Raw genomic sequence first — 26,867 nt, 5'->3', positions numbered from 1 at the left:
GAGTTATAAACACCAGACTATGGGAACTGTGGTAATTGGTCAGGCATTCGGATCTATCAGACTTCACTTTTCAATAAAATAAAGGGGTAGCATCGATAGACTTTAAAGTCTGTCTCTGGCATCTTTCCTTTGATCTGTTCTTTAAGCTATCCACAAAGCTAGATTTCTAGAAATCATGCTCTAGTTCACTCTAGAAGATTCTTGAATGCAGCACTGGAGGCAAGGGTACAATGAAGTTTTGTCAGTAAGCTGTTCATCAGGTGCTTTGAAACCTGTCAACCAGGCAGGTTACTTCTCAGTTTTCACGTGATTTCTAGACGTTAAAAGTCCCTTTACAACCCACCTGGGTTATTATTTGAAAGAGAACGATGTACATGGTGTGCTGAAGGGAAGCAGGAATTAGCAGATTAGAGTACCAGGTTAAACAACAAAGAGCCCGTGTATTTGTGGCATCTGTAGATGACATCAGCTAGACAGCTTGTGCATAAAGTTTTTTGCTTTAGAAGTCCTTTGAGGACAGAGTGTGTCTTCTAACTCAAGCGTTTAGTGCTCAATTAGTATCCTGCACCTAAAAGGGTTATTGTGAAGGTGTGTTGACTGTGATGATCACATGCAAACTGAAGAGAGAAAAATAAAACCCAAGCCATAAATCTTTTGAGTGCCTTAGCTTGGGTGATCTGTACTGATGTGACCATAGAACAGAGCACTTATCTTGTTTTCCTTCTGCCATTGAATCACCTCATGGTGTTTCCAGATAAGAAACATAAATGGCATTCATCACCTAACTGGAACATATACAGCTCATTTATCACAGGGCATCAATGCTCAAACAGTTGTTTTGAGTAACAAATTCAGCTCTTCTCAGATGAGTTATGATTGCACAGAATTGTTTTCCACTGAACAGCAGTGACTTCTTGAATGTTGTCAGCATTTGGAGGTAGTTGGAAGAAGGAGCTCTACTTAATGACAAATGGCTAACTATTCAGAATTTCAATGTGTACTGGGAAGATAATTCAACCTCTAGTTGATCCAAAGAATCTTGGAGTTGCTGGCAATGAGAAAAACCACAGAGTCTGCTTGAAAATATCAGACGTGAAGGAGTTAACTGACTGTGTAAGCTTTATCTTATGTCCAATGGACTTGTGGTTTGCCGACTAAAGTCTCCAGTAAATGATTGTTAGAGACCTGTCATTGATAGTTGTGGCTGGTTGCTGTGTTTCAAAAGCCTGTTGATTCCTCTGCTAGAGGTGCAGTATCCTCTAGCCCTTTCCTCATCTCAGACCTACTTGGGTCTGCTTGCGAAAGGATCTATCAGATCAATAAACATGAATGACAAAAACTACAGCACCATCATCTACAACAGAGTCCAAACAGAGAGGGTGTACGAGAATTCAGACCCAGAAGAAAACGGAGGTCCCCTTTACGATGAAGTCCATGAAGATGTGAGGAGGGGAGACAACTTATATGTCAATGAGCTGGAAAACCACGAATATGACTCTGTGGCCGTGTACACTGTTGGGCGTCAGGGGAGAACCTCGGCCTCTTTACAGCCAGAAACAGGAGAATACGTCCTGCCTGATGAAACATGTTCTAAGGCTCAGGACCCCCACCCAGGGGAAGCCACGGAGGATGAGGACATCTTGGAAGAATTGTTCTCACCAACCAAGGACCAGGAGTCTGATCCAGAGGAGCCCCAGGGGTCTGACCCAGAGGAGCCCCAGGGGTCTGACCCAGAGGAGCCCCAGGGGTCCGATCCAGAGGAACCCCAGGAGAATGGAAGTGAGATGGAGGCAGACCTGCCTTCTCCTTCGAGCTTCACCATCCAGAATAGCAGAGCCTTCTCCACCCGTGAGATCTCCCCTACCAGCTATTCTGCTGATGATGTTTCAGAAGGAAATGAATCGGCTTCCGCAAGCCCCGAGATTAACCTCTTTGTGAAGGTAAGGAATGCCCTGAAACAGGCACACCTGCTCCTGCAGATGGCATAACTGGTGCTTTATTTTGCTCTGAGTGACCAGGGAAAGATGCGTGGTGTTGTGGTCCTTGGATGTCAGTATCTATTAAAGAGTAGGGCTGATGAAATGAGTCATTCCACGGTTCACCCAGAACGGCTCAAAATTACAAGAATTGGAAAGTACATTTAAAGTGTGTGTCTTATGATCGCTTCTCTGTACCATGGGCAAAGCCTTTTTTCAGAGTTCCCTTTTGAGGGTACTTGCCTCGTGGTGCAGGGGTTGGGACTCCACCCTTCCACCGCAGGGTGCATGGATTGATCCCTGGTTGGGGAACTAATACCCTACATGCCATGGGGCTTGGCCAAACAATAAATGAAAGTTTTAAAAATGGATGCTAAAAAAAATCCATGATGAGCAGAAAATCAAAATTAAAAAAAAAAGTTCGCTTGTGAGTGAGCAGAAATTGTTGCTCAAATCCTTTCCTTTGTGACTGACGTCAAGTGCCATTTTTCTGTCTGGTTAAATTTCCTCCATCAACGTGATTTTGTAAAACAAAACTACAGTTTGTGAAAGTCAAGACTACAGTTGGGTACCAGTGTTTCCTCCTGAGCGTTTCTAAGTTCACAGATAGTACTTCATATAAAGTCAATAAATGTTACCTCTGTTACTCAGCTTGCCCTTTCGACACCAATATAACTAAAATATCTGATGAGATAAAACGATTTCACTAGTAGTAAGACACTTAGCGTCAGTGTTAATGTTTAACCTGTGGGATATTTAAACAAAGATCTTTGATGATCTTTGTATTAGATGATAGCCTAATAAAGATTATGATTATGAATATTATCAAGACATAAAAAAGCATTTCAGGGCTAAACAGATCATCTTTATGGATCAAGATGATTTTTTTCCCAACATCCCCCCACCCAAATTCATATTGACACAGTTCTTTAATGTGAAGACAGCATATTTGTAATCCTTCTACTTCTGGCTAACAAAAATAATTACTCTACAAATCTATGAAAACCCCAGTTTATACTCATTTCTCCCCTTTCTGGTTTCCAATTAACTCCTCTAGTGAAATGCACTAATTGTATGTATTGCTAATTTAATATGTAATTATTTCCTACTCTGTATTTTTTCCTAGTTGTTTTTGGTGTATAAATCATGTCTCTTTTGTTCAACCACAAGGTCCTGTTTTAAAATCACCAAGCAGAGTGTATGGTTTGTATTTAGGTACCTGGCAAACCTTGCCTGGGATTGTGTTGAGCATTTGGGAGGGAGATGGGTCTGTAGACAGAGCCCTTTCTCTCAAGAAATAACAATGTGGTATAGGAGACAGACTTGCAAGTTGTGAATTTTGGTGAAATAGAGGAGTGAGCAAGCAAAATGCTGTGGGTATCCTGGGAGTGCCCGAGGGTGCACGGAGGAGTCAAGAGAGTCTCCACGGAGGAGGCAAAGTTCAAACAGAGGCATTCAAGCCGCCTTCCAGCCTTTATATCCACTTACCATTGTGTTAGTTTAAAAAAAAAGAAGCAATCTTTCAAAAGTGAGGACTGGGTATATTTTCCTCAAGACAGAGGCATCCATGTAACTTCCTGCAACCATCAACATCCTGAATCATTATTGTCCTAATCGTTGAAGATGAACTATCATTGTCATGATCTCCATCATTCCAGGCACATCAGACCATTATTTTTATATTTGACAAAGTGTTGATTTCATCAGAAATTAGCCTGCTACCACCATTGAACCAAACAGAAATAGGAGGGAGTAGAAGTATTGGCATCTCTGACTGGTGCCAGCCACAGGAAAAACTATTTGATAGTAACACATGGTTTCTAAGTTCTTAAGATCCGTAGTTCCCTAAAGCAAATATTGGATCTAATTAACTCTAAGTTTGCTAAGGGGTCATACAATATAAAATCAAACTCAGCTCCTATGTGTGAACTCCTTTTAAGAGATGATACTCAGCATTATTCAGTGAGAAGGACAGGCTTAATCCCAGCTTCTCAACCCCCACCCCACTCCCACTGCAGTTCTTTATTCCATGCGGAGTGGAAATTCATGACATGAAGACAGGTGACTGGTCTTGCCCGGGAGTGGAGGGCATGAGGGTGACCAGCTCAAGCTCCATGCTCCTCCCAGCTCCAAGGAGTGGGTGCTGGAACCTCTGTATTGAACAGGGATCACCATCTTCCTAGCAGGCTTGCTGCTGGGGTTCTGGGGTTGTTCTCCTCCTGGGCTGCTTTGGGGTGGGTCGCTTGGGCTACTGATGTTCCATTAATGTTCCAGCTACTGTGAACCCAAAAGGCTTTTCACCCTCTTTTGATTCCCTGTATGAATTCTTCTTGGACTTCCCAGGTGGCTCAGTCATGAAGAATATGCCTGCCAATGCAGGAGACATGGGTTCCATCCCTGTGTCAGGAAGATACCTTGGAGAAGGAAATAGCAACCCACTGCAGTATTCTTGCCTAGGAAATCCCATGGACAAAGTCTGAGCCTGGTGGGCTACAGCCCATGGGGTCGCAAAGAGTCACTGATCAACTGAACACCTTGGGCTGCAGCTATACCTGTTCTCATTTGTGTGTGTTTCTACCTGTCTGGACAGATCAGAGAAAATGGAATGCAAGTTAATAACTGTGTATTCAACCAACCTCGTATTGAGGCTCAGCCACTTCCGGATGTTGATCAATTAATTAAAATACATCATTTATTTATTCATTCAACAGATAGTTATTGGGCCAGGTTCCGGGTGTACAACAGGGAAGAAAACAAAGTCCAGGCTCCCCTGCACTTTGCATCATAGCAGGAGAGAGAGCAGATGGACACATAAATAAGTAAATATAAAATATGCCCAGTGGTGACAGTGCCATAGAGAAACATAAAACAAAATAACGGGTGTGTTAATTTCCTGCAGCTGCCCTAACAAATTACTTAGGAACACAGTGGCTCCAAACCACACGAATTTATTCTCCAGCATTCTGGAGATCAGAATCGGGAGTGAGTCTTGCGGGGCTAAAACAAGGAGTCATCAGAGCTGGGTTCCTTTTGGAGATTCTAGGGAGAGTGTGTTCCCATCGCCCTCCCCCCCCAACCCCCATCCCCCCTTGCTCCTAGAAAGGGCTTCCCTGGTGGCTCAGTGGTAAAGAATCCTCCCGCGATGCAGGAGATGCAGAAGATGTGGGTTTGACCCCTGGGTCCGGAAGATCCCCTGGAGGAGGAAATGGCAACCCACCCCTGCATTCTTGCCTGGAAAGTCCCAAGGACAGAAGAGCCAGGTGGACTACAGTCCACGGGGTCACGAAGAGTCCAACAGGACCGAGTACCTGAGCGCAGCGCAGTACTCTTTAGGGGCAGTGTTCAAGTTTCACTCGTGGCCCACGTCACATCTCCCTTTCTCCCCAGCTTTCAGCTTCACCTTTATTATTTTTTTTCCTGGCCATGCTATGCAGCATGCAGGTTCTTAGTTCCCTGACCAGAGATGGAACCTGCGCTCCTTGCAGTGGAAGCATGGAGTCTTAACCACTGGACAACCACAGAAGTCCCCAGCTTCCCCTTGCCTTCCAGTCGGACTTCTCTGGTCCCTCTTATAAGGAAAATTGTTAGTTTGGGCCCGCAGGATAATCCAGGATAATCTCTTCATGTGAAGATCCTTTAATTAATCACTTTCGCTAAGTCCCTTTTGCTACAGAAGTTTCTGGGAATTAGAACATGGGCGTGTCTGGGAGCTGTTGTTCAGCTTCCCACAGTGGGACGAGAATGATGCCGAATAGGGAAGGGAGGAGGCAGTGTGGCCAGGGTGAGGTGAGCGAGGGAGGAAAAGAGAGATGGGAGTGGGCACAGGTCACCTCGGGGCCTGATGAGCCATAGAGAGAACTTTCACTTTTACTCTGAGTGGTAAGTGTTGGCGGAGGGGGGTTGTCATCAAAGGGTTCTGCAAGGAACATTCTGACTGCCTCTTATTGGTAGACTAGAGCAGAGAAAGCGCAGAGGCAGGGAGGACAGGCTGGGGGCGGTCGGAAAACTAGGCAAGGAAAGATGGTGGATTGGACACCGGTGACATCAGGGCAGGGTTGAGATGGTTGGGAAGAGAGAGCCCAGAGGTTTTGCTGGTGGGTCTGTTGTGCAGCATGAAGAAGAGAAGGCGCCAAGGCTGACCCGAGAGGGTTAGACCAGAGCCACTGGGTGAATGGAGATGTTAATTCCATTTCACCTGTGAACTTCTTCTCCAGGAACATGTGATCCAGAAAATGTGGATCATGCAGTCTTTCATATATTCCTCCCTCACTTCCTCCTTCCCTTTCTCCCTCTCTCCCTCTCGCCTTCCTTCCTACATTTACAACACACTGCATGCCGGACACTGGATATAAGAGATGAAAGCGGCACATCCCAAGTGTAACTGTCTGTTTTCTGGGGAAGACAGAGAAATACAATTCTTTTTTTCTTTTTTCCTGGTCTGGACAACTCAGCATGTGGGACTTTAGTCCCTTGAACAAGGCGAGAACTCATGCCCCCTGTAGAGTAAGCCTGGAGTCTTAAAACATCAAGGAAGTCCAGAGAAACACAGTTCTTGAAAATAAGAGGAAAGAAATAATTTCTTTGTGGTCACTGACTGAGATCCAGTGAAAGAAAGGTCTCTAGTGAGAGCTGCAATCTATGTCATAGGCAATCAAGAGAGACTGTCAGTTCAGAATTTGCTGATAAGATTATAAGAATTGTCTGATGCTTTCTGCTAAAATTAAAAGACCACGTAGACATTGTTATAACTGTGTGTGTGTGTGTGTGTGTGTGTGTGTAAGAGAAAGAAATAGAAGGACAAGAGGGGCAGAGACTGGGGGAGGAAGGAAATAGAGATATAGATGGAGATAAGAGATAGACAGGAAGATGGAGAAGGGAAGAGAGATTAAAAAATTCTGGTATTTCATGCAAAGGGGAAAAAAGTATTCTGATTATGACAGTTGCAAAGAAAAAGGATACAAAAGAACACCTTTTGTTCTGCACATTATCGATGTCATTGATTACGGAAGGCAGTGTATATATATATATATATGTTGTAGAGTAGGTTTTGAAGTCAGGTTGTGTGGTTTGAACCCTGGCTTAGCAAATTAATTTCTGTTACGTTGTTTATCAGTTTTCTGTTTGGTAAAATTGGTGTCATAATGTTGTGTTCCTAATAGAGTAGTTATGAAGATTGAATAAGGGAATCCATGTAAATCACTTAGAACACTATCTGACATATGGTAAATGCTCTATAGTTCAGTTCAGTTCATTTCAGTCGCTCAGTTGTGTCCGACTCGGCGACCCCACGAACCTCAGCACGCCAGGCCTCCCTGTCCATCACCAGCTCCCGGAGTTCACCCAAACCCATGTCCACTGAGTCGGGGATGCCATCCAACCATCTCATCCTCTGTCATCCCCTTCTCCTCCTGCCCTCAGTCTTTCCCAGCATCAGGGTCTTTTCAAATGAGTCAGCTCTTTGCATCAGGTGGCCGAAGTATTGGAATTTCAGCTTCAACATCAGTCCTTCCAGTGAACACCCAGGACTGATCTCCTTTAGGATGGACTGGTTGTCTGAGTCATTATCATTTATTGTGATGAATTTGAGCCATCATAAAATAATAACTTTTAGGCACAAAGCCTTATAGTTAGTAGACATCGTAAACATTCTGTTTGCTGATCTTAAGGTGACAGTGTAATATTGTGGAAAGAGCAGTGGTCAGGAAATTCTAACACGTTTTGGTCAATGATTCACTCTGAAGCATTCCTGCGCCCCAGTTCCCTCACCTCTGAAATGCAGGCCCTTCCAGCCCTTCCAGCTCTTACAGTCTTTGACCAGGGCATGTGGCTCCAGCTCTGTATCAGCGTCACGTGTCTGGCACATTATCCTCTCAAGGAGACTGTTTGACAATGATGAGGATCTCCCGATTTGGGTGTGACTGGGAGGGCCAGCAAGAAATCCACATGCCTTTCCACTCAGCTCACGCGAAGTCTGTTCCTTGGAAAGCGTGTCCTCAGGGTCTGTCTCTGACGGGACTCTCACAGGGCCCCCACGCACAAGTGTTGTGCCTCTTGTGCCTGGAGCAAAGTTGGGGAGCACCATTCACAGAAAATGTAAATGGTGTCCTGCTGGAGTCAGCCAACATACAGGCCCTAGCAACTGTTTCTTAAACTCATAGGCTGGTATCCAAAATAGAGTATTTTGGATACTCACAGGCTGTTAGAATGCTGTAATTAGGATGAAAAGCATTAAGCAGTTTTTCTATTTGAGGTAAACCTAGTTTTCTTCAATGTTACTTTATGTATTTCATCACATGCACAATGTATCCTTGTAGTAGTACGTTACTATAATTTGTAAATTAATAAATGCATGTACATTGTGAATATATGGTTAAGTTCTGCATTGATAGATACGCTCAGTTTTTACAATCTTTTTGACTCACAGGGTTTCCATTCTTTTCTGTCACTGTCTGGGTTTTGAGACTCTTTCCTCGGCCAAGATCGGGGAAAATAGTTCCCCTCACCTCCCGGTTCCTTCCTGGCGGTTTTCATAAGCAACACACTGAATCCATTTGCTTTGGAGGCAAACAAAAATTCCCCATCAGAGTCGAGGAATTAAGAAATCCCACTGAGGAAATGAGGGACAGGCAGCTGGATTTGCTTACGGAGATGTGACTCAGGTGAGGTGCCATGGGGATGTGAGAGGCCGTGGGCTCAGCAGACACAGGGCACTGCAGATACACACGTGTGTGCAAGGAGGTCTGTGAGGCTGGAGTGGAGGGAAGATGCCCGTCGAGGCAGTACAGATGCTGAGGTTGAAGAACCAGGAGCACACTCTTTTCGTTTTTTAATTATATCTTTTATTCTCCTTCTGTCTTTTTGTTGTTGTTTGTTTGTTTCATTGGAGTATAGTTGACTTACAATGTTGTGTTAGTTTCAAGTATAAATCAAGATGATTCATATAGATCTGTTTTTTTCCCAGATTCTTTTCTCTTATAAACTATTACAAAATATTATGCATGGTCTTACATGGCACGCTGAGCAGCTTGGATTTTATCCTGAAGGCAACTGAGAGTAGCATGATATTGGAGGAGAATATCATGAGCAAAGCAATGTTTAGGGTGATGGATAAGCAAATTAAAAAGCATTTCCACTTAACCATGTAGGACAGGACCAAACAAACATCTACTTAAGTTTCATTTTGAAGATTAGGTGAAACTTTCAAATGTAAATATATTGTGTATAATGACTGTCTGCTTTTTTAGTTATTTATTCATTCAGCTGAGCGTCTGGATATATATCCAAATATTTATATCCTTGATTTCATCCAGATGAATTTCTGAGAAAAGCGACCAAGCATGTTGCTGATTTATGTATTATCTAAATGTGTGTCTTGGTACTTTATGTTTTGTTGGGGGAAAGTATAATGTGGATTCAGCACAAAGTTTTGATTGATGTTATTTTAATATAGTTTGGACCTTTTTTCTCCAAAGGGACTGAAAAGTTAATGGCAGTCCCTGCATCCATACCTCATCCCACAACCTTGTGAGCTGTGTCACCAATTGTATGAACTAAAACTTCTGAGTAACTGAGATTTCTGCTTCTTTACCACGCAGTCAGTTTCACTGCCTAAAGTGTTCTCTCCTCTCCATCTTGGCCACCACTGGCCACGATCATCTTGACCACAGTCATTCAACTGGTCACTCTGCCCCCAGACCCATCTTCCTCCTAAGAAGCCCCACACAGTCACCAGATTGGCATTTGACCACACCATTCCCTGTTTTTGGCTATGGAGTGGCTCCCCACTACCCCCGGGAAAAAGGCCGGCATGAGAGAATGTATCAAAAGGTCTTCATGCCCCATCAGGCTTTTAGCCAAGACCTCATCACCGACTACTTACTCTTCACTCACACTTTGCCTTGAAACTTGTTGACTTGTTTTACCCTGCACCTGCGTGCTCAGTCACATCTGACTCTTTGCAACCCCATGTAGCCCTCCAGGATCGTCTGTCCATGGGATTATCTCGGCCAGAATACTGGTGTGGGTTGCCATTTCTTCTCCAGGGGAATCTTCCCCACCCAGGGATTGAACCCGAGTCTCCTGCATCTCCTGCATTGGCAGGTGGATTCCTTACCAGTGAGTCATCTGGAAGCCCTATTTTCCTGCACACTTCATGTCAGTTCATGACTCTGGGCCCTCGCCCAAGCTTTTCTTGGCCCCTCGAGGCTGGATCTCACCTCAGTATATCAGTCTGCTAACGCTGCCATAACGAAGTACCATAGCCTGATGGTACACAGATACATATGTTCTCACAATTCTGGAGGTCAGAAGTCTCCAGAATTCTCCAGGGTGCTGGAAGGCAAGAATCAAGGTGTGGCAGGGTTGGTTCCTACGGAGGTCTCTCTCCTTGACTCGGTGATGCTGTCTTCCTCTTGCATCTTCCTCTGTGTCTGTCTGTGTCCTAATATCCTCTTTGTACAAGGACACAGTCATATTGGATTAGGGGTCTGCCATAATGATCCCATTAGGCTCACCCTAAGGATCACGTTTTGACTGGATTACTTCAGTAAAAGACTGTCTCCAATGTAGTCACATTCTGAGGACCTGGGGATTAGGATTCAACATACGAATTTGGGGAGATGTAATTTAACCCAAAACAATGTGATAGTTATCTTTTTACCTCTCTTTCTCACATAGAAACAGGACTTCAACTCAACTCATGTTGAATAGTTACAGGTTTTGGAGCCCAACTGACTCTTCTCCCCTTTTGAATACATTTACCATTTGCACAATGCTTCCCCGGTGGCGCTAGTGGTAAAGAACCCACCTACCAATGCAAGAGATATAAGAGATGCTGGATGTCTTTGATACCTGGGTGGGGAAGATCCCCTGGAGGAGAGCAGGGCAACCCACTCCAGTATTCTTGCCTGGAGAATCCCGGGAGCAGAGATGCCTGAAAGGCAATGGTCTTTAGGGTCTCAAAGAGTCATACATGACTGAGTGACTTAGCACACACACACACGTGCACACACACACACACCATTTACATGGTTGAAAATTTGAAAGGTACAAAAAATTGTCCCTTCCCTACCTCTCTCCCTCAGGCATTCCATTTCCATTTTCTGAGGTGGTTTATTCTATTCTATTTATTCCATTCTTCTATGCTTCCTGAAACATTTTAAACAATCCTGTCAAATAGATGTATGTTCATATATTTGAAATTATCTTTTTCCCCTTTTGTTTAATACAGATGGTATTATATTATATATCCTAGTATGTACCTCCTTTTTTGAGTGTCCATTTCGTTGGGACATAATTTACATACACTAAATTTTACAGGAATTGTAAGTGCACTCTTCAGTGAATTTTGAACAAATATATACAGTTGTATAACTGTCATCACAATCATGATAAGGGATATCTCCATAATCTAAGAAAATCCCCTCTTGATCCTTTGCTACGGGTCCCCTCCCAGCCACGCCCTGAATCCTGGAAACCACACATCTTTCTATCATCATAGTTTTGCCTTTTCAAAAGTATTGTATACATTGAATTAATTTCTGTAACCTTTTGTGTGTGGTTTCTTTCACTTAGCATAATGTTTCTGAATTCATCCATATCAGTACATACATCTTTAGGTGGTTCCTTTATGTTACTAAGTAATATTCCATTGTGTGACTGTACCACAATTTGTTCATTCATTCAGCAGTTGACGGACACTTGGGTTCTTTCCCAGGTTTTGACTATTATTAATAAAATGGCTATAAGTGTTCACATATAAGCTTTTGTGTTCATTTTGTTTTCATTTCTCTTGGTCAAATACCTAAGGGTGGAATTATTGGGGCATATGGTCAGTGAATGTTTAACCTTATTTAAAAAATCTTTCAAGTTCCTTTCAAAGTGGCTGGAAGAATTTATAAAAGATTTCTAAATTGCTTCTTTCCCAGTACTTGATATTGTCAATCTTTTAAGTTGTAGGTGTACTGGTAAATGTATAATGATCTTTCATGGCAGCTTTGATTTACATTTTTTTTCTAATGACTAATGATGTTAAACATCTTTTCATGTGGTTACTAGCTCTTGTTGCATCTTCTCTGATGAAGTATCTATTCAAATATTTTGCTTATTATTGTTATTTTAGCATTGTCATATCCATATTATTGAATTTTAAGAGTTTCTTATATAGTCAAGATACAATATTATCAGATAAATATTTTTCACACAGTTTAGAGAGACTTTTCCTTTTCATAAGTGTGTTTTGAAGACTGAAGTTTGTGATTATGATGAAGTCCTTGTATCGATTTCTTTCTTCTATGGTTTGTGCCTTTTCTGTTCTAAGAACTGTTTGTCTACTCCAAGGTCACAAAGATTTTCTCCTATATTTTCTTCTAGAAGTTTTTCAGTTTTAGGTTTTATATTTAACTCTAAGATCCATTTTGAGTTAATTTTCCATCAGGTTAAAAATATGGATTGCATCTATCTACCTATCTATCTATCTCTAACTCTATCACTATCACTCTCTCTGCACCTCCATCCTGTCTGTTATTTAGATCTGTGAATTCTAGCTGCCTTGGCCTTCTTTCTGAAATATCAGACTCTGCTGTCTCCTCAACTCAGAGAGAATCAGTCTCTATTGGGGTCCTCTGTCTCCAGTGTCTGAAAACCATCACTTCACATAGTTTGTCTGCCTTACCTGTTGTTTAAAGAAAGTTTCTATTGGTAAGTGGAAATCTGTTTCCTTTTCATCCATCTTGGCCAAAATGGAGGTTGTCAAAATTGACTTTAAGATCCTCATTTCACTTGAGTTGCTTCTCCTTTCTTTCAAATATTGGTCCCTTGAAGTCAAGTCTGAATTGGAGTTTGGAATATAGTCATAAAGTTCAACTAGACTAAAGTCTAATGATAATGACCTTAAAGTGATATTATGGGAGTTAGCTATTGCAGATATGTTGGCCTTCAGTCAAAAGCTGCTTGCTGACCTTCCATCTTTCCATTTTCTTTTAAGACTATGTTGTCTTTATTTTGCACTTTAAGTTCTGAGTAATGAGGGGACAGGAAAATAGATGTCCCAGCTAATCATTCATCAACAAAAGCCAAAATACAATGCTATCGTCTCATCTTTTAACTTCTTACCATTCAAGCCTCTGGTGATTCCATGAGTTCCCTTGAAAACCTGTAGGAAAAGAGGACTTCACTACTCTTAAAAGGGAATGCTATTTTTAAGCTGTCTTCCAATACCCAGGCCCGGAGAATCCAGGTTGATTTTGTGTACAAATTATATTGTGTCCCTAGGAAAATTCACTGACTGGCAGCTCTTCTACCAAATGACACTCCCTTAAAAATATGAGATGACTCCCTGTGAGTGGAACATGTTTTCAGCCCTGAAACCAAGTATTCTGTGTAATCTTGTAGGGACAAAGATTAGAAACCTGGGCTCTAAGCCATGCCCCATGTTTATGCTTTATAAGCAGAGCTCTCTGCATCCTTTCATGAGCTATGGGTTTGTAAAAGTGCCAGCTCCTCATTATTGCCCAGCTTGGTGCACAACCGTAACATGGCAACAGCTAACATCAACAAGAGGATGCACTGTTTACAAAACCACTAATGTTCTGAGGTTTCAATGATAACAATTGCAGGGTAAATATGTAAGGTGGTAATGAATAACTGACATGAGGGCCTTTTGTTAATTGGTGTACAACTGCATGTTTTTTCCCATCTACAGAAGTATTTGTGTTCTGTTCTCTTATGGTGGCAAGAAAGGAAAGAATTTGGTGGATAGTCTTTTTGTATTTACAATAGCAACCGTCTGTTAACTGTCTTGGTTCTTCTAGAACTGTGCTGTTCAAAACACTAGCCACTAGCTCCATGTGACATTTAAATTTAAACTAATTTAACTGAAAAAAAAAAATCTTAAAAATTCAGTTCCTTAGTCATGCTATCCACATTTCAAGTGCCAATGAGACATATGTGGCTACTAGCCACTATATTGAAAAGTACACCTAGAGAATATTTCTAGCATCTCAGAAGGTTGTATAAGACAGTACTACTGTAGGGTGACCCGGGTTCAGACGTGGCATGAAGACTCATCAGCTATGTGGTCACAGGCCCTGCCTTGGGTCTTTATCCCCTTGTTTAAAAATAAAAGGTTCAGTGATTGGGTTTAGTGAAACAGAAGAGTGGCCCTACCCACAAAAGAAAGAAATCACCAGTGAAAATTATTCTCTTCGATAAATAGTATCTGTGCTATAAGTTCATATGAATCAATTGTTTTCAAATGGCAACTGACTAGGCAAAGCTCTATAGCTCATTGTAGAGCTTGTGAATCTCAGTAAAGCTGTCAGTATCCACTGGCCATGCCCAGGCCCACTGAGGGTCTCTCTGTGGTGTTATCCATCAAAGCAGCAGTAACTTTGAGGACTGAAAATGTTGCCCCATTGGCCACTTGGACCAAGTAGCATTAAGTCTGGAAATTAGACACAGAGATCAAGGCCCTTCTCCTCAGTCAAAACAACTTGCCATGTTAAAGCAAGGGGGATTATCTGGGGTGGGGCAAGGGGGCTGCTTACTGAGAAGATATGAGGGTGAAGGTTGAGTGATTTTCTTTAAGTGTGGTGAGCTCTTGATCCATCATAAACAATGTGTAGCTGCAAGAATGAGTTCAGGCCAATTGCCTGGTCCTTCCTGTGCATCCCTTTAATCCATCTCCAAACACACAGGCTGATGAGTCTTTTACGAAGCCTGTACTCCACACTTGGTGTGCAGGTGTTGTGAGCAATCGAAAAGCAGTCTAAGCTGGGGACCTTCACTGGTGAGGCTCTGCCCTGATGGCTAGAAGGAAGTATTAACACCCACTGTAAAGTATTTAGAAACTAACATGAGAATTGAGAGAGAATCAGTTGCAAGAATACATGATACACATTATCAAATAAGCACCGAAGGCATTCAGAAATGGAAGAAGGCTGGATTTATCAGGGAGGGCTTCACCGAAGAGGCAGACTTGAAACTCTGAAGGAAATGTAGGCATGCAGGTGGCAGATGGGACCTGGAACCAAGGATGCGATGCTAGGCCTCAGCAATCACATCATCCTTCTCAATACTATGTCACTGAGAGGCCAGTTTGCTTAGTGGTTTCAGCAGAAAACCTGGAGCCAGACTGTGATTCGCATCCTGATCCTGTCTCTTTTTAGCTGTGTAGACTTAGGCAATTTATTTAACCTTTCACTGGATTATTATGAGGATGAAATAGGCTCCTATATGTAAAACTGAGGGTTTCAACATATGAATGTGGGGAGTATACAAACATGAAGTCCATCACAGGCATGGAAATGGAAAATATCTTTATAGGGAACATTCAGTGATATAGTTTGATTGGAGCACAAGAGAAGCTGAAGGTAGAGGCACAGTAGAAGCAAAATTAAGCCTTGGGATTGTCCTGGAATACAGAAGGTCTGGAATGACACCTAGGACTTTTAGATAGCATTTCATCTGTAGCAGGGAGTATCTAGGGTTTTAAAACTAGGAACTTGCAAGGTCAGACTGTGCTTTGGGAAGATGATTTCAACAGCAGTGGGTTTTACAGGCAGCCTTGCCCTTATTATCCTGGAACAGAGAAGGAGGTAGAAACATTGGCAGATTACATACCTAGCTCAGAATCTCCCAACCAGACCTTACACCTGCCTTGTTTTACTGGCAAGAAAAGGACATGCAGTTTGGAACACAGACCCTGCTGGGATGCCCTTATGAAAACTCAGTGTGAGGGGCATCTTCTCTGGACCTGTCCCCAGCTGAGACTTTCCAAGTATCAATCAGTCCCAAAGAACAACAGTCCCTTTTATTTAGCAAAAGATTTTGAATGGGAACTATTACCACCCCATCGACCAAAATAACTTTGGCCCATTTCTTGCTGACTGCCGGGTACAGAGCACAGCTACCTGATCTTGTATTTCGTGAAGGAGGCATCCAGTTCTCAGAGGCTGTAAATCCTCACATCTTATTAGAGAGTTCTTCAGGCTAAGATTACAGAAGGCAATGCCTCTCCCCTGGGTAAAGTTTTCACCAGCCCCTCCTGAAGCAATAGGTCCCAGCAGCCTCTGCGGACAACTAAAAATAGCCCCAGTATAAAACCCCAGCTCTCAGGACCTCTGGGAGACCATTTGCCGAGAGAAGCAATCCAGCCTGTGATAAAGCATTGCCTCGGTCTCCTAACACATCGTAGGACAGATGGGATGTCCCCCGATGTCACAAATGCCTGGTCTCAACAACTGCAGTGGCTCTTCTGGGTGGGATTAAAGCCTGCTTTCTAATTATGATGGACAGGGCTCGGGGATTACCGAGGGGAACTGCTCGGTTGTAGGTGAGAACAGTGAGGCCTGCCTTTCTCAGGGCTGTATCACTCGTCTATCCTCATTCTTTCATTCTTTCCTTCATTCAGCAAACATGGATTAAACGAGGCTCAATTCCTTACTTTCTGCAGTGTCGCTTCTCAAATAACATCTTCACTCTACACAACAGAACTGTACTGCTCTCTTTCCTTATCCCCTGTTTGCTTTATGCTCCTGACATTGCACTTTGTTACGGCTGGTCTGCCCTATTATTAACAGAAGGTTGACTGGCTCCCAGGACAGGAACTTCACCTGTTTGGGGTCTTGCTCTTGCATGTTTGTGCTGAGTACATCACGTGTCAGGCATGGCCCTGCCCTCTATTTTTTCTGTAATTCATCTTAGCTGGGTGTTGTCCTTCTGGATTTGACCTCTGCGTCTTGTTACTTCCCTCATGTTATCTCTCTCTCTCTCTCTCTCTATGTTTTGTCAAGTGAAAAATACACAACCTAAAAATTGAGAATTATGTTTTATTCCATGGAATTTCTGAGGACTTAGGCCAGGAAGACAGCCTCTCAGGTAGCTCTGGAGGACTGCTCTGAAAAGATAAGGGAGGAGCCAGAATATATGCAGTTTTTGCAACAAGAATCAGGTGGTCAGAACATCAAAAGATGACCATTAATTTAAAAAAAAAAACAAAAAACAAAAAAAACTCCAGATACCTCAAGTGAATGAATTTAGTCCTATTCTCTAGCCAGGCAGTTGCACGAGGCTGGGCTCACTGAAATCATTCCTTTGACATGCACCTTAGCTCTCTAGGGCCAGTATCTTGCTTTTCTCCATCCTGAGTCCTCTCAGAGCTGCAGAGGTTGATGGCGTGACAGCTGCAACATCCTTTGTTTACTGATATGGCAGGCAGCATTTCAAAGGTTTCCTTTGTTTTCCGGCTCTTCTGTTACATTTTTCATCGTGACATTCTTAACTCCTCATAACTCTGGTTTGATTCTCTACTTGTGCCTTTTTGGAGTCTTTCCACGCTATCCTACGAGGGAAGAGAGACAGAGGAAGCCACTTCACAGTGAGTAGAAAGGAAGTGGATCTCCAAGAAAAGGATTGGGGGCACTTCCACACGCACATTGGAAGCACCTTTCCCCAGCGACTCAGAGAGCTTCCTGGGGAGAAGAAACTCCCCAGGGAGCTTAGTTCCCCGACCAGGGATAGAACATGTACCTCCTGCACTAGAAGCACAGTCTTAACCTCTGAACCCCCAAGGGAGTCCCGAGAACCTTCCATCTTCAGCCTGGAGGTAAACTCCACTGGGACAGCTGTTCAAGGATAGACTTTTAGTGAGTCACTCCAGCTGAGCCCCACATCACACCTCCCGCTCCCTGTGGATTTGGCCAAGTTCAAGCCCACAGCTTCTCTGGGGTCCTGGAAGAGCACATGGCCCCCACCTCCTCCACAGCCCCCTTGGGGTCTGTTCTGTTCTGTACCATCAGTCACTGTGCTCCCAGCCGCCTTCTCACCTCCAGAAGTTTGTCTAAATTCTATGTCCCTTGGTAGTCTTGTCCCATTTCCCTTATCCTTTTGAGATTATCCCTTCCGTGGATCTATACTGTTATTTCAGCAGGATCTCAGGAAGGTCTGTGGGCAGAAACCTGTCAATAATATTTCATGCACAAAGGTTCTAAATATAGTTTTGAAACTATTGAATTTACAAGTGTTTGAATAGGGCTCTTTACCGCAGAACTTCTCAGCCTTTTCATTTGCAAATACATAGTGGAAAAGCTCTAAGAGAGGGTGCAGATGGAGTATTTCCCAATTATTTGACTGCAAGATTTTGTTTTTTTCAGGGAAATCACACCATGCTTCATGAAATACACTGTGGAAAATACTGGATTAATGTACTGGATTAATTATACCTGCTCTGGGACTGAAGTACATGAGACATTAACGATGTTTGCTGACTGCTCATGCAGAAGGGAGTTGAGAGGATGGGTCCTAAGTATCACCCTCACCCCCCTCCCCCAAGTTACAGATTTACTTCCTGGTCATGATGCCTAAATTCAGAGACTGAGTCCAGGGAAAAAGAACCCCCAGGCTCAATTCAGACCAGCATAACTACTAGGTGCCTTTAGGCAAATTTACTTCTCTGAGACACATTTCCATATCTGGGAATAATATCTTTTCTTCCTATTTTGTGAGGCAGTTGTGAGTATCAAAAGATAAAATACACGAGACAGTATTTATAAAATATAAAACACAAAACAAATACAGGAATTATTGTTGTGGGGGTGAAATTCAGTTACCACGTCACGAGGGTTAGAACGTGAAAAAAAAAGTGAAAATGTTAGTCCCTCAGTTGTGTCCAACTCTTTGTGATCTGCCAGGCTCCTCTGTCCATGAAATTCCCCAGGCAAGAATACCACAGTGGGTTAGCTATTCCCTTCTCCAGGGGTCTTCCTGACCTAGGGATCGAACCTGGGTCTCCCGCATTGCAGGAAGATTCTTTACCATCTGAGCTACCAGGGAAGCTCAGTCATATGAGCCAACAGGGAAGAACATGAAAAGGAAGATTTGCACATTCTCTAAACATATCCTGGGGCTGGTGACCTCATCCTACATGTAGAGTCACGGGTCACAGCAGGAAACACTTAGGAAAAGAGAGAGAAACCCTTTCTCGTCTGTGCTGTGCCTAGTTGCTCAGTTGTGTCTGACTCTTTGTGACCCCATGAACTGCAGGCTGCCAGGTTCCTCTGTCCTTCCATGATTCTCCAGGCAAGAGTACTGGAGTGGGTTGGCCATGCCCTCCTCCAGGGGATCTTCCCAACCCAAGGATCAAACCCAGGTCTCCCGCATTGCAGGAGGATTCTTTACCATCTGAACCACCAGAGACGTCCAAGGACACTGGATTGGGCAGCCTCTCCCTTCTCCAGGAAATCTTCTGCACCCAGGAATTGAAAAAACTGGGGTCTCCTGCATTGTGGGTGGATTCTTTACCAGCTGAGCTACCAGGGAAGCCCCTTCTCTGTCTGTATCCAGAGCTAAATCAGGATTTTATCCTCACTTTGCTGGTGAAGACCTTGAGGTAGAGAAACAGACTTGGGGGGTATTTAGATCCAGGGAAGATCATGGATTCAACTTGCTTGTTTGAGATGCATAGAAACTATGATCCAGAGAGGTGAAAGAATTTGTCTCCAATCTCATGGAGATAGTAGTAGTGAGTGCTAGCAAGCTGGTCTCCAAGTTCAACATATCTTACCCTGACAAACATTTATCCAGCCTCTGGTACAAGCTTGCCGCTGCCCCAGGGACTGGGGGACCCACAAGTGGGAGCAAGGTTTCCACCCTGAAGGAGCTCACAAGTGCTCAGAGGAGAGAGTATTAGCAAACACTAGAGCAGAGGAGGGCTGTTCAGTTAAGTGTTCTAGGAGTTCAGAGAAAGGGCCATTGTTGATGGCTGGGACATTTGTTTGTAGTTGGTATTTTCTATTTTCAGAAATCCTAGCCCCTACCTCAAAGATTCCTTAATGGAAGGATTATGTATTGCATACGTACACACATGAATGGTGCTGCTGCTGCTGCTAAGTCACTTCAGTCGTGTCTGACTCTGTGCGACCCCATAGACAGCAGCCCACCAGGCTCCCCCGTCCCTGGGATTCTCCAGGCAAGAACACTGGAGTGGGTTGCCATTGCCTTCTCCAATACATGAAAGTGAAAAGTGAAAGGGAAGTCGCTCAGTTGTGTCCAACTCTTAGCGACCCTATGGACCACAGCCTACCAGGCTCCTCCATCCATGGGATTTTCTAGGCAAGAGTACTGGGGTGGGGTGCCATTGCCTTCTCCATGAATATATATGCTTTTATTTTATATACATATACAAATATAGATACACATTTTAATTTCACGTACATATATAATATATGTGATTTAGGAAAGCTATTCTTCTTATTTCTCCTTTTTGGTTATCTTTAGAAAAATTCCTTTGTGGCTCAGATGGAAAAGAATCTGCTTACAATGCAGGAGACCCAGGTTCAATCCCCAGGTCAGAAAGATCCCCTGGAGAAGGGAATGGCAACCCACTCCAATGTTCTGGCCTGGAGAACTCTATGGACAGAGGAACCTGGCAGGCTACAGTCCATGGGGTCGCAAAGAGTCAGACAGGACTGAGTGACTAACACCACCAGAATAGTTTGAGCTGAATACAGCTGCAAGTTGAAGAATCTGTTGTAAATGTCAAGAGAAGTTTCTTGACCTTAAAAAATTCCAAGAGAAATGGGGACCTGCTGGTGGAATCCATTCTCCCTAAAATATGTTTATTTCCACTGGAGCCAAAAAGCCCTAGAGCCCATGTTCCTTTTGTGGCAAAGAAATAGAAGAGAAAACACCCCTTTCCCTGGCAACAATGTTTATTTAGTATTGAAATACTATCCCTGTGTTTGGAAAGCCCTTGCATCTATTAGTGTTTTAATTTCTAAAGTTAACAGAGTGGCAAATTGGTTTGGCATCGGTTAGTAACTCTGCCCTAAAATGAGATGATTCAATCTCAGCAATTAGTGGGCCCTCTCTCCCATTAGGAGGCGTGATGACATGACATGGTTGAACATCTCAGGATGCCAAGTTTATTCTGTGTTTGGACAAATGGCATATTGTCTTGGTTTCCATTTTTTAAAAAAATCTTTTTTATAAAGCCTCCCCCTTTTAAATTTATGTTGGAAAATTCAATTTAACAGAAGAACCAGGACAGGGCCTCTACATGGGCATGTGTAGTCCTCTACAGGGATGCACAGGGACCCAAAGAAACATGTAGACAGATTAAAGGGCAACTAAATAAACAGCCTGCAGACATCTACGTGGCTCAAAGATGGTTTGCTGTTGAGATACATGTGGGCAAGAGTCGTGGTTCAATCTCTTAAGACTGGGGATTCTTTCTGAAAGTATATCCCATAGAACACACATCCTTGACGTACCCCACCCAAAGATAGATCCTCTGGCTAAAGAAGTTTGAGGAACACAACGTACTCCTTCCTCCTCATGCAAATCCACAGTGCACATCAGTCTATAAAAGCAGAAAAAAATCAGTCAAGAAAACTTTAACCTTGTTTAACCCAGCATTTTCCAATACTTTGGAAATAGTAACTATAACATCCCATATAGGGGAATCAATACATCTTAATCTTTCTGGCTAAAGCTATTGATACAAGCACACCAAAACTAATCAATGACAGAGAAAAGAACATTTAGTCTCCATGAAATCTATTTGAGATGATTTAGTCAACCCAGTGTTTTGTCTCTTGATAAAATTAGTTATGCCTATTCCTATGTCAGCTTTTGCCTGGATCTGAAGGCTCTGTTGAAAGTGGGTCTCATCCCCGGATCTGTTGGTTTCCAAAACCCATGCTTTTAACTGTGTGTTATTCTACTAGATATGTGGGTGCATTTAAACCTCTTCCCTCAGAAGATCATGTAATAGTTGGGCACTTTATTTCTCCTTCATTATCCAACTTCCCTGCTAGAAATGGAAAAAGAAGAGAGGAAGGAAGGACAGATAGAGGGAGGGAGGGAGGACTAAGTTCTTATAGAAGCATGGGTAGGACTTTACCACAGGACTACCTCTAAGAGCTTGTAACATATATTTCTTTATCATACTTTCCAGCAACTATCACAACTCCCTGGGAGATGTTATGCTTGGACATAAGTTAAAAACATCATTAGAAAACATCCCCAGGAAGGCAAAGATGATTGTGAATTGAAATGGTCTATGGTGGCTCTTGAAAGATTGTCCTGTGGAGCAGGTCCTAAGCCATTCCTCTCAGCCTTCATTTGCAAAGCAAAATAGTATTAATGTAATCAGCCTCTTATCTTTATCAAATCGGCCTTACCCTAGGACTTGCAGGGATTATTAATTCAGGAGGCCTTTAGGAAAATGACTTTGAACAACCAGCTTCTTTGTTTTCCTCCCTTGCCTCTGACCACTCTGGTTTTTGAATTCTCAAATTAAATTTTGTATGGCTTTTAGCATCATTTGCCAATCAAGAAGAGTCCATTTTTCTTGTTGTTGCGAGGAAAATATTTTTGCACCGAGGGTTAGGTTAGGAGCAAGGATAGATCCAGGGTTTGTGAGATCTGAAGCTTATGCAATCAGTCAGCCTCTTCCACAAGCAGCTCCAAGTTTACAAATATAAAACTAGGCACAGAAGTATTTATTTACAATGAGAAAGGAATTCAAAGAAATGAGAAGTTCAAAAGAAGCTGTCAGAAAGAGACTCACAGACTTCAAAAACAAATGTATGGTTGCCAGGGGGAAGAATGGGGGGAAGGGATAGTTAGGGAGTTTGGGATGGGCATATACACCCTGCTATATTTAAAACAGATAATCAACAAGGTCCTACTGTACAACACAGGGGACTCTGCCTAATGTTATATGACAGCCTGGATGAGAAGGGAGTCTGGGGGAGAACAGATCCGTGTACATGTATGGCTGAGTCCCTTCTCTACACCTGAAACTATCACAACGTTGTTAATTGGCTATACCCTAACACGAAACAAAAATTTTTTAAAAAAGAAGCTGTCAAATACCACCGACATTTAAAAAAATTTGGAAAAGTAATCGTGCTTTAGTGAGTCCTTAACACACATCTACAATACTTTTTTCTTTGCATTTTTCTGAGTACACACACTTTGCTTCCTGCTTCCTTTGACAACGACTTTGTAAATATCCTTCTTTTATGGGAAGGAAAAAAGATAATCTAATCGCTCCACCAGCACGATCAGTCGATATTTGATTTTTAGTATTGATAGTTGGAATGCAAAGATGCAATTAGTTGTAGAAGCACCACAGACTTACATGCTACAAATACGTAAAGTCTGTTTTGGCTATTTCACCTTAAACACGTATAGTGAATTTAGTATTGCATCTGCTGCTTTCTTGAGTACATTCCTGATGGGAGACAACTTCCATTTGACCAGGCATTGGTGAGAACGAAGTCCTCTGTTTGCAAATTTACACAAGTGATGACTGGGACAACTTACCAGAGACGAGCTTGTAACTCTGTGCACCTCAAACCTTGATTCTCCTCCATCACCTGTGTACCTCTGATGCCTCCCCAGTTTAACTTTCTACTGAGGGAAGTCCTCAAAATGCCCATGGCCACTTCAGCATCACCTGGTACTGGAGAAAATGTAACAGAGGCGAAGCTGTCATGGCAAAACACTGGTCTTACCCAATTGCAGCTCAAATAAATCTCTTACATTTGCAAATTAAAAAAAAAAACCACAACACAAGATCAGGCGAACACTCCAGTAGGTCTTTTCAGAGCCTTGGAAGAGAGTAATGCAAGGAGGCAGGAAGGGAGGGTGTCAAGGATTTTGAGTTTTGTTAATGTCACAATATGGGCTTCCCTGGTGGCTCAGTGGTAAAGAATCCACCTGTCAATGCAGGAGATTCAGGAGATGCAAGTTCAATCCCTGGATCAGGAAGATCCCCTGAAGATGGAAGCGGCAACCCTCTCCAGCATTCTTGCCTGGAAAATCCCATGGACAGAGAATCCTGGTGGGCTATGGTCGATAGGGTCATGAAAAAGTAGGGCATGACTTACCTCCTAAACAACAACAACTCAATAAAAACTGTGTGGGTTAGGTCACAGGGTGCTAAGGTTCTTCCTATACCAACCAAATATATAGACCCAAATTGCTTCTGTCCTGATCTTTCAACAATCACATACATGACAGCTGGCCACCACGGACTCCACACTTGCTCCAGACACTAGGCAAGGATGGGTGCCTCCCGCCCAAATCTGTGCTGTCAGGAACCAAGGCCTCCTCCATGAGAGATCTCACTGCCCTCTCTCCCCTCCCACCCAGGCTGTCACATCACATGGAGCAGAGTTCCTTGTGCTCTACCGTAGGACCTTGTTGATTATCCATTTTAAATATAGCAGTGAGATCTCTCACTGCTATTTAAGAAAATCACTGTGATTAAAACTCCCCTAAATGGTCTGTGTGTGAGTGTATGTATGTGTGCGCTCAGTTGTGTCCGACTCTTTGTGACCCCATGAACTGTCAGGCTGTCAGACTCCTCTGTCCGTGGAATTTTCCAGGCAGGAATACTGGAGTGGGTTGGCATTTCCTTCTCCAGGGGATCTTCCCCACCCCAGGATGGAACATTGTCTCTGCGCCTCCTGCATTGGCAGGCATTACCACCATGCCAAATGGATTTTGCTCCAAATGGCCTTGCCTGGGGAATACACTCAACTGAAAACAGAAGACACAGTTTTCTGGTGAGCAGTGGGAGTCTCCGGTGATCACACTGATGACCACACGGGCTGATGTAAAACATCTGATCTCGGCCCAGGCAGTCAGTCCCAGGTGGTCAGACAGTAAAGAGGCTTCTGACCTTCCACTCTCTTGGCAATGTTAGACAAGGGTCACAGGTTGTTTTGTATTAATCCTTCATCCTGTTTCCTTTGTTCCGGGGTAAAATTTATGAGCCTGTCTTGCTGATAACTTTACCTTGACTAGGAAGGTTTGTAAGTGAGACAGACAAGATGGCAGCAGAAGCTATCAGAGAGAAAGGAGCCTTGGAGATAGTCTTCACGGCACAGTGGAGAGAATCACAGTCCCAACGGGCAAAATTACAAGTCAGAGTTAAGAAAATTGGTACCCTTCTTGGGAAGTGAGGCAAGAATCCTCTCTGGAAATCAAGCCCACTTTGTTTCTTTACCTTCAATGCAAACTGACGTTCACTTAAAGTCTGTATAGAGAAGATAATTCAGGAGACTAAGGAGTAATTCTAGCATTGGCTTCTCAGCCCTATCTCCCATTCCCTACTCCCATGTACCTATCCCATAGTGTCTATACCTGTCTTTACACAGTTAAGGTATAATATTAATAATACCAAACATTTATATTTATTGCACAATTATTCAGAGCTTCCAACGACTAGGGCATGGTAGAAATTTTCTAGTTATTATTTAACAGGAAAGAAGAAGATGTGGAAGACAGTGGGATCTTGATACATACCAGTTGGTAATACGGTATGATATCAATTGTGCAACATGTAAAAAGATAAAAAAACTTTGTGTAGAACACAGAGAAGGAAGAGAATTGTTAACAGGGATTATATTTGCATAGTCAACTTATAAGCACTTGCCATTTTTTCTTCTTTATACCTCTAGTTTTTAGATTATTTCCAATTTATAGATTGCTTAATTTTAAATATGAGATATATTCTTTGAAAAAGAAAATAGGATTACCTTAAATTTAAGTAATAATGAAATGAAATACATTTTATTTGGCTTAGTGTTTTTTATTTAGTTTATTTTGTTTGATAAACAGAGAACCAATGCCAATGTCTATGGCATTAAGTACATGGACACAAAAGATCCCAGCATTGAGTGGTAGACTATCTTGTTGCCTAGAAGACTATTGGTTTCTTGGTGCCCAGAGTCATGGAAAATGGCCCCCTGGAGACCCCCCACTCTGTGTGTATTTCATGAGGTCACACTCACTCTGAGTCAGTCTAGGGTGAGTCATGCTTCACACATCTGTGAGTGGAAGGAAGGAAAGGAAGCAAGAGAAATAATAATAACATGGTTGCTATTGTATTAAATACATTTCAGGGTGTCAGGCCAGGTGGTAAAATTATAGAAACCAATGCTTCCTGAAAAGGAAGAATGTTGAATCAAGATTTTTACAACATTTTGAAAATATTGTTGTCAAAATTGTTTATTTTCTGACCTCTTGAAACTGCCTATTAAAAAGAGGCAGCTAATTACTCTGGCAGACTTTGTGGAAACTTGACGCAGAGTCTTGGGAGTTGCGTTAATAATGTAAGAGGGCATTTTACTCTGAGGCCAGCGGGGTGGCCGGGTGCGGGGAGGGCAGGCAGCTGCCTCCCTACTGCTCTGGGTCAGCAACCTTGGAGTTACTTATTTATGGAAAGTGCGCTGGGTGCCAGTGGGGTTCTGGGGAAGCTGAAAAGTGAAAGTGAGTCACTTAGTCGTGTCTGACTCTCTGGGACCCCATGGACTGTAGCCCACCAGGCTCCTCTGTCCATGGAGTTTCCCAGGCAAGAATACTGGAGTAGGTTGTCATTTCCTTCTCCACGTTCCTTCCCGACCTAGGGATCGAACCCAGGTCTCCCGCATTGTGGGCAGACTCTTTACCGACTGAGCCACTGGGGCGTGACTTCAGGGAAAGCTGAGTGCCCAAGAGTGAAGCCGTCAAACTCAGCAGATGAATTCCCACAGCCTTGATGATTTAGAAGAGAGCTTTGCATTTGATTTTTCATTTTTTTTTTTCCAGATCCATTTTGAATTCCATCTGAAGATCTTGCAGTTTCTTTAGCTTCAATAGGATAAAACTTAGATCGTAGCTTTTAATCATTGTGTTGTAACCCTGGGAATGGCTAGAGATGTACTTTTACACCTTCAGTACCTCTGTGGTCCCTCAAAGACAAACCCTGTAGGATATATAGATGACTGTTTAATGAGAGAATCCAGTTCCCCAAAACATGCTCACTCAGGTCACCTGAAGGGATCTAGATTCCTAGCACCAACAAATAGGTGTGTGGTATGTCTCCATTTACATTTT

The 26,867-nt window shown here is 42.9% G+C and overlaps 1 protein-coding gene across 1 annotated transcript in view; it reads left to right on the top strand.

Moving 5' to 3' along the window:
* The first annotated feature begins 1,193 nt into the window (after positions 1–1,193).
* Positions 1,194–26,867, top strand: part of CLIC5 (chloride intracellular channel 5) — a 162,337-nt gene continuing 136,663 nt past the window's right edge. The window contains exon 1 of the mRNA XM_061146856.1: positions 1,194–1,940. Coding sequence (XP_061002839.1) covers positions 1,326–1,940 — 615 coding nt within the window. The 5' untranslated portion in view covers positions 1,194–1,325. The remainder of the gene's footprint in view (positions 1,941–26,867) is intronic.

The sequence above is a fragment of the Dama dama genome, chromosome 7 (assembly GCF_033118175.1).
Source record: "Dama dama isolate Ldn47 chromosome 7, ASM3311817v1, whole genome shotgun sequence".
In the NCBI taxonomy this organism is placed as follows: Eukaryota; Metazoa; Chordata; class Mammalia; order Artiodactyla; family Cervidae; genus Dama; species Dama dama.
Note: the sequence above shows the minus strand (reverse complement) of the source record. Positions and strands in the feature narration are given on the sequence as shown.